This window comes from Trachemys scripta, chromosome 23 (genome assembly GCF_013100865.1).
Source record: "Trachemys scripta elegans isolate TJP31775 chromosome 23, CAS_Tse_1.0, whole genome shotgun sequence".
NCBI lineage: Eukaryota > Metazoa > Chordata > Testudines > Emydidae > Trachemys > Trachemys scripta.
The window spans coordinates 3,258,077-3,270,619 of record NC_048320.1 but is presented as its reverse complement, the minus strand read 5'-3'; the positions used below and the strand labels follow the sequence as shown (position 1 = coordinate 3,270,619).

The window sequence follows — 12,543 nt, the reverse complement described above, 5'->3', positions numbered from 1 at the left end:
GTTGATATAATATACGTGGGCTTCTGTAAGGCAATTGACTTGGTACCATATGACATTTTAATTAAAATACTAGAAATATATAAAATTAACAAGGCACACATAAAATGGATTAAAAGCTGGCCAATTGATAGGTTTCAAAATTTAACTGTAAACATGAAATTATCATTAAATGGGTGTATTTCTAGTGGGGACCTGCAGGGATTAGTTCTTGGCCCTAAATGATTTAACATTTTTATTGATGACCCGGAAGAAAACAAAATCATCACTGAAAGTTTGCACAAAAATTGGGGAAGTGGTATATAATGAGGAGGAAAGCTCACTGATACAGAGTGATCTGGATTGCTTGATGAGCTGGGTGCAAGCAAACAGTATGCATTTTACAAAAACAACAAGGAGTCTGGTAGCACCTTAAAGGCCTGGTCCCCACTAAGCCCCCACTTCAGACTAAGGTACGCAAATTCAGCTACGTTAATAACATAGCTGAATTCGAAGTACCTTAGTCCGAACTTACCGCAGGTCCAGATGCGGCAGGGAGGCTCCCCCGTCGATGCCGCGTACTCCTCTCGCCGAGCTGGAGTACCGGCGTCGACGGCAAGCACTTCCGGGATCAATCCCAGAACATCGATTGCCTGCCGCCGGACCCTCCGGTAAGTGAAGACGTACCCAAAGACTAACAGATTTATTTGGGCATAAGCTTTCATGGGTAAAAACCTCACTTCTTCAGATGCATAGAGTGAAAGTTACAGATGCAGGCATTATATACTGACACATGGAGAGCAGGGAGTTACTTTGCAAGTGGAGAACCAGTGCTGACAGGGCCAATTCAATCAGGGTGGATGTAGTCCACTCCCAATAATAGATGAGGAGGTGTCAATTCCAGGAGAGGAAAAACTGCTTCTGTAATGAGCCAGCCACTCCCAGTCCCTATTCAAGCCCAGATTAATGGTGTTAAATTTGCAAATGAATTTTAGTTCTGCTGTTTCTCTTTGAAGTCTATTTTTGAAGTTTTTTTGTTCAATGATAGTGACTTTTAAATCTGTAATAGAATGACCAGGGAGATTGAAGTGTTCACTTACTGGCTTATGTATGTTACCATTCCTGATGTCTGATTTGTGTCCATTTATTCTTTTGCGGAGGGACTGTCCGGTTTGGCCAATGTACATGGCAGAGGGGCATTGCTGGCACATGATGGCATATATAACATTAGTGGATGTGCAGGTGAATGAGCCCTTGATGGTGTGGCTGATGTGGTTGGGTCCTCTGATGGTGTCGCCAGAGTAGATATGGGGACAGAGTAGGCAAGGAGGTTTGCTACAGGGATTGGTTCCTGGGTTGGTGTTTCTGTGGTGTGGTGTGTAGTTGCTGGTGAGTATTTGCTTCAGGTTGGGGGGTTGTCTGTAAGCGAGGACTGGCCTGCCTCCCAAGGTCTGTGAGAGTGAGGGATCATTTTCCAGGATAGGTTGTAGATCGTGGATGATGCACTGGAGAGGTTTTAGCTGGGGGCTGTATGTGATGGCCAGTGGTGTTCTGTTATTGTCCTTGCTGGGCCTGTCCTGTAGTAGGTGATTTCTGGATACCCGTCTTGCTCTGTCAATCTGTTTCCTCACTTCCCCAGGTGGGTACTGTAGTTTTACGAATGCTTAATAAAAAGATCTTGTAGGTGTTTGTCTCTGTCTGAGGGGTTGGAGCAAATTCGGTTGTATCTTAGGCCTTGGCTGTAGACAATGGATCGTGTGATGTGTCTTGGATGGAAGCTGAAGGCATGTAGGTACGTATAGCGGTCAGTAACACGGCTACCCCCTGATACTTGACAGTATGCATTTTAATAAGGCTAACTGTGAATGTATATATCTAGGGGAAAAAAACGTATGCCATACTTACAGGATTGGGGAATATCCTGGGAAGCAGGGACTCTGAAAAAGATTTGGGTGTCATTGTGGATAATCAGCTGAACGTGAGCTCCCAGACAGAATCTGCGGCCAAAAGGGATGATGTGATCCTTGGATGAATATACAGAGGAATCTCAAGGAATGGTAGAGAAGTTATTTTACTTCTCTATTTGGCCCTGGTGCAACCACTACTAGAATACTGTATACAGTTAGGGTGTCCACATACAAACAAGGATGTTTGTAAATTGGAGAGAGTTCAGACAAAAGCTAAGAGAATGGTTAAAGGATTAGAAAACATGCCTTATTGAGACAGAATCAAGGAGTTCAATCTATTTAACTTAACAAAGAGAAGGTTAAGGGTGACTTGATTACAGTTTGAGAGTACCTACATGGGGAACAAATATTAAATAATGGGCTCTTGAAGCTAGAAGAGAAAAGTATAACAAAACCTGATGGCTGGAAGTTGAAGCTATACAAATTCAGACTGGAAATAAGGCCTAAATTTTTAACAGTGAGAGTAATTAACCATTGGGACAACCTACCAAGGCTCGTGGTGGATTCTCTATCAGCAACAATTTTTAAATGAAGATTGGATGTTTTACTAAAAGATACACTCTAGGAATTATTTTGGAGAAGTTCTATGGCCTGTGTTATAGAGGTCAGACTAGATGCTCACAGTAGTCCCTTCTGGCCTTGGAATCAATGAAGTACCTACTAGGAAGGAGAGAGCAGGAAAGATGGAACATGCATCTGTTCTTTCTTGTGAACACATTTGATACAGTCATTGAGAGAATATAGACATGGAACCCCATGATGCCATTTTTTACAGAATTACATTTAGGCAAAAATACCGTCTGCTTTTATGAGGAATTAAATCCTAACATGTTCCTTCTGCATTTTTTCCACCTAGTGTAGCCTACAAGAGTGAACCACATGAGCGTCTCCAAAGAGATGTTACTGAGGTTCATTCAGCGGCAAGCCTTCCCTTCCCCGCTTCTGCAGTGACCAAAGCCCTTATGTTAAGAACTACATTAATGTAATGCTAATTCTGTATTCTCCCTCCAATTTGCCATGAGATAAATACGACTACAGGTAACACTGATGTTTCTCATGCTGCAAGATAATTGCTTTGTTCCCCCTTACCTTACCCCCTAATGTTCGGATCTGTTCAAATCCGAACATTAACAAACCATTACCGGAGACACAAGAGCAACTATAAGAGCAACACAGGGGGCAGAAGGCTCATTGATGTTGAGAATACGTAACATTTATGCAGCATTTTTCATTCTGGAGAATCCAAAATGGTGACACTGCATCTAAATACAGCACCATTTAGATTTAGCCACCATTAGGACAGAGGGCAGCAACTAATCTATGCACATCATACTGCCCAGCAGTTGGAAAGGGATTTTTTTATTATTTTAAATAAGGACAGCATGGTAATCTTACAAGAATTACTTCGGGGCCATACAGAACAGACAAGACTTCATAATAAGAAATAATAATCCCTTCATGTCGTGCTTGAATGATCCTAACAGAAACTGTAGGGATCCCAATTTCTCCTCCACAGAACGATGAAATTCTGAGTCAACCCTACCGGGATTTGAACCTGTGATACTAGAGGGTCCAGATAGCTAAGCATCGCCTTCCAGCCATTTTCAGATATAGCCTATATATAAATTGGTGTTTCTATTATCCCCCTCTGAAAGCTAGGATAAGGGTCCAAAACAAAGGTTAGGTGCTTGTGATTAAAATAAAATCATCAGTGCTTGTGAAGTAGCATGAACTTAGCTTGGAATAAGCTTTCTAGGATATTGCTTGGGATTTTAATACAATACGAACTCCAAGTTATAAAGGAAACTCAAAACAAATTGTTACTAGGTCTGTCAATTAATCTCAGTTAACTCATGTGATTAACAAAAAAATTAATCAGTTTTAATTGCACTGTTAAACAATAGAATACCAATTGAAATTTATTAAATATTTTGGATGTTTTTCTACTTTTTCATATATATTGTATTGTGTTGTAATTGAAATCAAAGTATATATTCATAAATATTTGCACTGTAAAAATGATAAACAAAAGAAATAGTATTTTTCAATTCACCTCATACAAGTACTGTAGTGCAATCTCTGTTGCGAAAGTGCAATTTACAAGTGTAGATTTTTTTGGTTACATAACTGCACTCAAAAACAAAACAATATAAAACTTCAGAGCCTACAAGTCCATTCAGCCCTACTTCTTGTTCAGCCAATTGCTAAGGCAAGCAAGTTTTACATTTACAGGAGATAATGCTGCCCTCTTCTTATTTACAATGTCACCAGAAAGTGAGAACAGGCAATTGCATGGCACTTTTGTAGCCAGCACTGCAAGGAATTTACATGCCAGACATTTGAATACTTCTTCAGGCTTTGGCCACCATTCCAGAGGACATGCTTCCATGCTGATGACGCTCATTAAAAAAAAATAACGTGTTAATTAAATTTGTGACTGAACTCCTTGGAGGAGAATCATATGTCGCCTGGTCTGTTTTACCCACATTCTGCCATATATTTCATTTGAAAAGGTAGAAAATATCCAAAAATATTTAAATAAATGGTATTCTATTATTGTTTAACAGTGTGATTAATCACGCAATTAATTTTTTTCATCACTTGACAGCCCTAGTTGTTACCATCCACAAATCTGAAGTCAAATTTCTAGAGAGATAGAGAACTTGAGGGTATTAAATGAAGTCTTGATTATGGTGTTTTCCATTTTTGGAGTCCTAAGGGGGGATAAGTTTGTTATTCATAGTAGAAATACGTTACTAATTGCCAATTCTCTACTGAATATAAGAATCAGCATTACTTTTGTATTTATAGACAAAGCCGCTCCTCATTTGACAGAGGAAAGCTTAACTTGCTAATCCTGACAGCAGGTTACGCAATTGCATCTAAAGCTGGGAGAGATTTTGTTCCTTACACTGAGAACTGGATGCTAAAACCTGATGCTAGGCTCCCTGTACTAGATGAATATTAAACCACTGTACTTGGAATTTACCAGAAAATTTTTTATGATCTTTCAAAAGTAAAACTTCCCCTTCCTGTGTATTTTAGTCCTATTCCTGTCTCCTTTACCATGACTCTGAAAATGTACCTTGAAACCAAAAAACTAGATTCCCCTATTTCCTCACTACCTTTTTATTTTCATTTCTATTCCTGATGGCAAGCTATTGAGTCTCCTTAAGTAGGTCTGAAGCAGTCTTAAGCACAAAGAGCTGGGCTTTTGTTGCGATTGTGATCTAAGGATACTCTGCTCTCCTTGCTTGATGCTTGTGACCCAGCAGGGAGTTGAAACTGACTGTTTTTCCATCCTGTTGGTGAACAAGAAAGGAACTAGGAAGAATCAGTGTGTTGTGACCATGTGATGTTGCAGTCACAACACACCTTACATGAAGCCTGATCAGGGTGGATAAAAATCAATGATTTTTTTTAATCACATTTTTTTCATTTAAATCGGATTTTTTTGATAAAATGCTTTTTGAGGAAAAAACCTATCTAAAGATAGTTTTAATTAAGATTCATTATAGCTCAAAGATATCTCATCATGGAATAGGGATTATAAATTCTAATTCTATAGTATGAGACAATATATTCATGTCATGTTTAAGAAAAGTTTTGTACATGAGTTCCAATAGTTCATGGATTAGGGTCCCAATCTTATGAGGTTCCACAGGCTTCTGTATAGATTATTTAGGTTAATCTTTCTATCTACCCAATGGGACTCAGTGCTCAGTCTAGAAGATACCATCAGAGATGCTTAGTTTTCCAGTTCTCAAACTGTGGATTTGTCTCCCCAGAGGTAACATGCTTGCTAACAGCAAAACTGTTTTAAAATAAACAAATAATACGTAAAGATAAGAAATAACAGACCTCAACTCTATTGTCCCTCTGCAAATTTGTATACACAGAGTCAATCCCTTACCTCTCTCTAAAAGTGCAAAGTTTCAAAAAGTTCAATGAATAGAAGATTGTTGGGGGCAGAATAGATCTGGACAAGGAGAAGAAGTCTGGAGATAAATGTGAGACACGAGGGACATATGCTTGTTTTGTTAAAATATTATATATTTGCTGTTGAAGAAAAAAATCCAGAATACTTATATGGAGATATACTTATCTCATAGATCCGGAAGGGACCTTGAAAGGTCATTGAGTCCAGTCTAGCAGGACCAAGTACAGTTTTTTTGTTTTATTTCTTCCCCCAGATCCCTAAATGGCCCCCTCAAGGGTTGAACTCACAACCCAGGGTTTAGCAGGCCATCACTATTTCAAATCTGCACCAAGATAGTACAGACTGAAAGTTGTTACCATCGGACATCAGTACTGAGGTCTATGAGAAGTGACTTGGATCAGACTTGTTGATGGGTTTCTTCCACATAACATTATTATTGATAACTGACCTTAGGGATATATCTACCCAGCCGGAGCCAGCCTCCCAGACCAGGTCAACAGACCTGGACTAGCGGGGCTCATGTTAGTGCTCTAAAAATAGCTGTATAGACAGCGCTTTGAAGTTGCAATTCAGGCTGCAGCTCGGGATCTGAAGCCTAGGGAGGGGAATGGGCTTCAGAGCCCAAGCTCCAGCCTGAGCTGCAACTTCTAAGCGCTGTCTACACAGCTATTTTTAGAGTGCTAGTGCAAGCCCCACTAATTTGAGTGTCAACATGGGCTGGGAGACTCCCTCCCACTTACTCCACAATGCTGTGCAGCCATACCCCAATAGGCCTCTCTTTACATACTACATATGCTGTAGTTAAAACTTGTTCTGTATGTATTTGCAGTAGCTGACATGCTCCATTCCAGCTCGGTCTGGACTGGTGATCACTATGCCACTAGGATAAGTGATTTTTCTAATGACCATTATAACACTGAGATGTGCTTCTCTTTCCCCTCCCACAATTTCCCTGTCTTACTTATTTGAATTGTGAACTCTAGGGCAGGGACTGTCACTTAACATGCATATGCCCCGTGCTAAGCACAACAGGGTCCACATCTCAATAGTGCCTAAAGGACCCCAATCATAATTCAAATAATAATTTACCCCTCTGCCTCTCATTGCAGTAAGGGTGCACAAGTAGATTTTGGGGGCTTGGCTCCAAGATTTTCATGATCATTTTGCAAAGCTATCTGAAATGTCCTCTCTAAAAAGTTTTAGAATTTGTGATTCAAACATTTCTGGCTCAAATTTAATTAAAACTTTTAAAAATAAATGTAAACTTGCCATAAAAGCCCACATAATAGTCAATCAATAGATTTATTTACAAAGCAATCCTTGCCATGATTCTACATAAATGATTAAAACACAATGCATAAAACCAAAAAAAAGTAGTTCTTAATGAAGGATAATTATCTTGTAACAAGTCTATGGCTATCTAGTAACTGCAAGGTTATCACTACAGCTGCACATTAGAGCCATTAAGAATTTCAAGGCACTAACAGAACTAAGGTCCCTCTGACACAAAAGCACAGACCACTACCACTTGAACTAATGGATAATCTCCATCAGCTGTTAGCATTATAGGGCCTATGACCCACTTGAACAGGTTTGATTCTACCCAGCAGGGCAGTGCTGCATACATACTAGCCAGGTCTTTACAATACTATTAGTACTGTAGTTTGATCAACAAAAAATAGTTTCTACCCATAGTACTATGCCATGATACCATTCAGAAAGCAAGATTTCCTAACACCATTTTTTAATATTGAATCAAATAACCCGACACTCCTCCCTTATTGTTAGTCTTCCCCACCAACGAAAGCAGCAAAGCTCAAAGAATCACCATTTAATTTATCCATCTTTTGAAACAATATTACTTCTCATTTCTCCCACTAGCCAAGATTATCCATTTGTGATAATTTAGTTACAAAGTAACAAATTGCTGCTTTAAAGGCGATTCATATGAAACATCACATCAAGAGGAAAAGCTTTAAACAGGAGCAAGTCATTGCATGGCCATACTAAGACTTTACCCTATATTCAAGGGTGCACTTTGTAACAATCTGGAATATTTATTCATCCCAGAGAACTGTAAAGCTACTAGTACACATATTGTATACAAAGTCCTTCCTGCTTCCACAAGAGACTTATCCCAATAAATAGTGCATGGAACAAGACTGAAAATATTGACCAGAACCAGGAATATCATCATTCCCAAAGCTGAGAGACTCTACCATCCACATCTTACCCATAATTTACATCATCACTGGTTTAACTAGCCATACCAAACAGCTAAAAGAGGAGACTGACAACTGTTTCAAAAAGGGGTAGGTTCAGATCCCAAAGTTTGTTTTGCTGGTGAATAGATTTTTGAGCCCTGGCCTGCAGATCCCGAACAGTTAATGAATTATGAGTTTAACACCTAACCCATCATCACTAAATCATAGTATTAAAACAGCAGAAAAACAAGCCAACTCATTTTTCTACAAGCAGTTCTGTCCACTCTCAGATGTTAATGTTACTTTAGGGATGAACTCTGAGTGCACAAAGCCTATACCAGACCTCGCTGTCCTGGACAACTATGATGTACTCCTTCCTGGACGCAGGGTAGAGCATCAAGATTTTTCTTTTTTCGATCCAAGTGATATCTTTCATTTAATGGTCAGAACAGTCTTCATTCTCCTGACCAAAGCAGTTTATTAATAGAACAGTTGTCCTGCATGGATTTCAGTAAAATCTGTTGCGTCATATAACTCTTTAAGCATGATGGGACACTATTTGTTGACTTTATTGTAAATGCATTTCTTTACTGCTGCTTTTTAAAACAAGCTCAAAAGGATAGAGATTTTAAAGAACTAGCCATTACATTTAAAACCTGCATAGGAGGCAATACCTACAAAGGTGCTTTCCCCCGCCCCAAAAGCACAACAGCACATTGCAGCAGACTGATTCTTCCAATTATATATAGGACCCCACCACTTCAGAGGTTCTAGAGCAGTCCTGAAATTAGGTGACTAAGCAAGCAAGGAGCCTTCAGCAGGATTCTAACCTAGCAAAGAATCCACAACATTTCCTGTGCATCTTGCCCTTCCATCACTATATCAAATAAATATGGAAGGGCCTGATGCTTTATTGTTCATTTGTTTAACTGCTTTGCTTAATAGCCTAGGGCTTCCTCTGAATATCAGAAAAAAAAAAAAAAAAAAAAAAAGTTCTCCTCCAGCCAGTCCTGGTCAATCATCATAGCCAGCAAGGAAGATTTCAATTGACAGAGAAGAACTGGAAAAATGTAGGATACTTTGCCTATCTTGGCAGCCATCTCTCACAGAGGGCAAACATAGACATTGAGATTCAGCACAGAATCCGCTGTGCCAGGCTTGCCTTTGGCAGTCTGTCTCACCAGATGTTTAATAATCACAACAGAACACACACTAAACTTTTGGTTTATAAAATAGTGGTAATGCCAACTCTCCTCTCTGGCTGTGAGACCCGGGTGACCTATAGAAAACACCTGAAAAACCTGGAACACTAGCACCAGCACTTTCTTCAGACGATCCACAACATAAAATGGGAGGATCACCACACTGTCAGTGTCCTCACAGGGACCAACATCAGTGTTGAGGCCCTGATTATCCAGCACCAGCTGAGGTGGAGTGGGCACTGTGGGCGTATGTCTAATATACACTTACCAAAACAATTGCTGTACGCCCAACTCGCCCGAGAAAGAAAATGGGGAAGCCAAAAGAAAGGCTTTAAAGACACCTTCAAAATAAACATCAAGAGATGTGGCATCAACACCACACACTGGGAAACAGTAGCCCAGGATACGGAGAACTGGCGAAGACGTCTCAGAGAAGGAACGTTCACTTTTGAGGAAAATCTCATTGCCCTGCTCACAGAAAAACACCAGAAAAGAGAGGTCAGATAACTGTCATGCAGCAATCGTGGCCCAACCCTGACTTCCAACACCACCTGCAACGTCTGCCAACAAGTCTGTGGCTCAAGGATCGGACTCCTCAGTCACCAAAGGACCCATACAAAATAAAACCTGTGAAAGATCATCCTCAACCTCGACGTAATTAATCTATCTCCATGAGCAGCGGACGCTCTCTCGCCGACACAGCATGGTGTAGACACCACATTAAGTCAATGTAAGTTTTTTCACACCCCTGAGTGACGTAACTTACATCAACTTAAGCGGTAGTGTAGACAAGCCCTCAGTATGCAACATATGAGGTGTCTGCTCTCCGTTCTTAGCTTTATCAAAGCACCAGGAACTATCTACAATACCAGCACACCCAGTCCTGAATAATCATCAGATTTATTTTCCTGTTACAAATACAATCTTATTCAGTAAACTAAAGGGTACTGCACAATACTTTCCCATGACATTACTGTACCAAGATCTATACGCACAAATATACAACCTGGAGAACAATCAGGCTTCAGCTCCTGATGCTGCTGACTAAGGGCCAAATTCACATCTAATAAGGGATGTAACGCCATGGAAAACGTGCCCATGAAGTTGAGCCTACTGCTGAACTCTTGTATATTCCTACATTCCGCTTCAGTACTCTCTCAAGACTGAACCCCCTTGGCACCAACTACCTACTGTGTGTTCTACTTCATGACCTAGCTGTTAAGCTTGACATTATTACAGTAGAAGTTCAGACCAGATTTCTGTTTAAAGCTTGAATCCAAGTGCTCCAATATCTACACGGCTGCTCAGGTTGCCTTGAAATTTGGCGTGCCTTATGGCAGCACGGGGTTCTGTTAGGGATCCAAATTTGGGGACATTTGAACAAGGGGCTCCCAAGATACAGCGCCTGAAAAAAATAGTTTTTCTTAACTTTAAGAGATTCTGGCACCCAAATTTTGCTTACAGGGAGAGATCAAACAAGTGCTCCATTGCACCAGGGTCCCCAGCATTTGAAGGTTATCCTCACAAAGTGCACAGCCCTCTGAGGAAAAAGCAAACTAAAATTTACTTTGAAAAAGGTTTTGTTACTCTAGTTTAGCTTGTCAGAAGCCTCTTGCATTGAATGAGCTAAAGAATTAAACTGAGCATGTGCAGACCGAGGGGCTATTTAGAAAGTTACCTCTTTATTATAAAACCTGGGAATATCAGCCATAAAATTCTAATCCCAGCTCTAACCCAGGCCTTGTAAAACTACATTTACACTACAGTGGCATAGCTGTATCACTGCAGTGCTGCTGCTGTACGTAATGTCATAGTGTAGAGGCTTCCTACATCAACAGAAGAGGTTTCTTCCACCAATGCAGCTAATCCATCTCTCTGAGAGGTGGTAGCTAAATCAACAGAAAGATTCTTCTACTGACCTACCCACTTCTACAGCAGGGGCTAGGTAAACCTAACCAGAGGGCTCAACATGTTTAATTTTTCACAACCTTGACAAAACTAGGTCAATCTAATTTCTAAGGGATGATCAAACCCGAGTTCAAATCCCAACCTAGGACAAGAATCTTTAATTAAAAGCAACCATATTGTTGCAGTCTGCCTCTATCAAGGGGGATTTTTATTATGGGGAAATGTAATCTAAGGACAACAGAATATTCATACTGAAATTATTTTCTGAACAGAAAATAAACTATAAAAGCAAGTGCTCGCTGGGAGGGGAAGGGGATTCGCATTGGAAAATCAAGTGGGAACAAGGGCTGGGGGATCAGGTGATGGGAAGGGGAGAGGTGGGATTCTGAGAAGGGGGACATGAGGGATGAGTGTTGGGGGACTAGGGGAGAACAGGGACAGGAGCACCTGTCAGTCCCACATTCCCCTCCTGTGTGTGGGCCATGACCTGGGGGACACAGCCCGGGGAAAAGGGGGTGACTGGAGGGAAAGTGGGACATGACATGGGGAAAGGGGGAGAAGGGGGGACCTGGGGGACTCAGCCTGGGGAGGAAGGGGTGAGTGGGGGGAAGGGGGAGGAGAGGGGACCTGGGGGACCCGGCCCGGGGAGGAAGGGGTGACTGGGGGGAAGGGGGAGGAGAGGGGAGACGCGACCCGGGGAGCCCGGGGGAAAGGGAGAATGACTGGAGGAGAAGCGGGACACGGCGGGCGGGGGAACCGGGGGAAGGGGACGCCCCTCACGCGCACTCACCCGCCCCGCCATCTCGCCGCTGCTCCCTACAGACACCGCCCGGCAGCCAAACGCCAGCGCGTAAGGCGGCCGCGCATGCGCACGCGCACTGCAGCCCTGCTGCACTGCGTTCGGAGCGGCGCGCCGCCGAGCGCCCGGCAGAGGGCAGCGCTGCGCGCCCCAGGCTTCGCGCGGTGACGTCACCGTACATGGCATCATTCCAGCGACGTGACGTCACAGTGCATGGCATCATTCCAGCGACGTGACGTCACCAAGCAAAGGCGTCCTTGCAGAGTGGGTGTCAGTTTGGGCAGGTCCGTGGCGAGTTGGGACTTGGGGAGATGCTCGGCAATCCCAGGCTCCCGCGTGCCCGTCCGGGCTCGGGCGGAAGGAGGCAGAGAAAACAAAACCAGGACTTGGCATTTGAGATGATTTTAGAAGCAGCCTCAGGAATTTGGGGGGGGCACCCACCATTTTTGAGCAGCTGGGGTTGTCATTGCTGCATCAGGGCAGTACACCACCGTATCACTCCATTCTCCTTTTTTGCCCCAACACCTGGGAGCTGGAGGCGTAATTT

At 42.1% G+C, this 12,543-nt stretch overlaps 1 protein-coding gene across 2 annotated transcripts in view; it reads right to left on the bottom strand.

Annotated features, from left to right (window-relative positions):
• Positions 1–12,062, bottom strand: part of NSF (N-ethylmaleimide sensitive factor, vesicle fusing ATPase) — a 159,709-nt gene extending 147,647 nt beyond the window's left edge. For both annotated transcript variants that reach the window (XM_034755726.1, XM_034755727.1), the window contains exon 1: positions 11,988–12,062. In XM_034755726.1, the coding sequence (XP_034611617.1) occupies positions 11,988–11,999 (12 nt within the window). In that variant the 5' untranslated portion in view covers positions 12,000–12,062. The remainder of the gene's footprint in view (positions 1–11,987) is intronic.
• Positions 12,063–12,543: the final 481 nt, after the last annotated feature.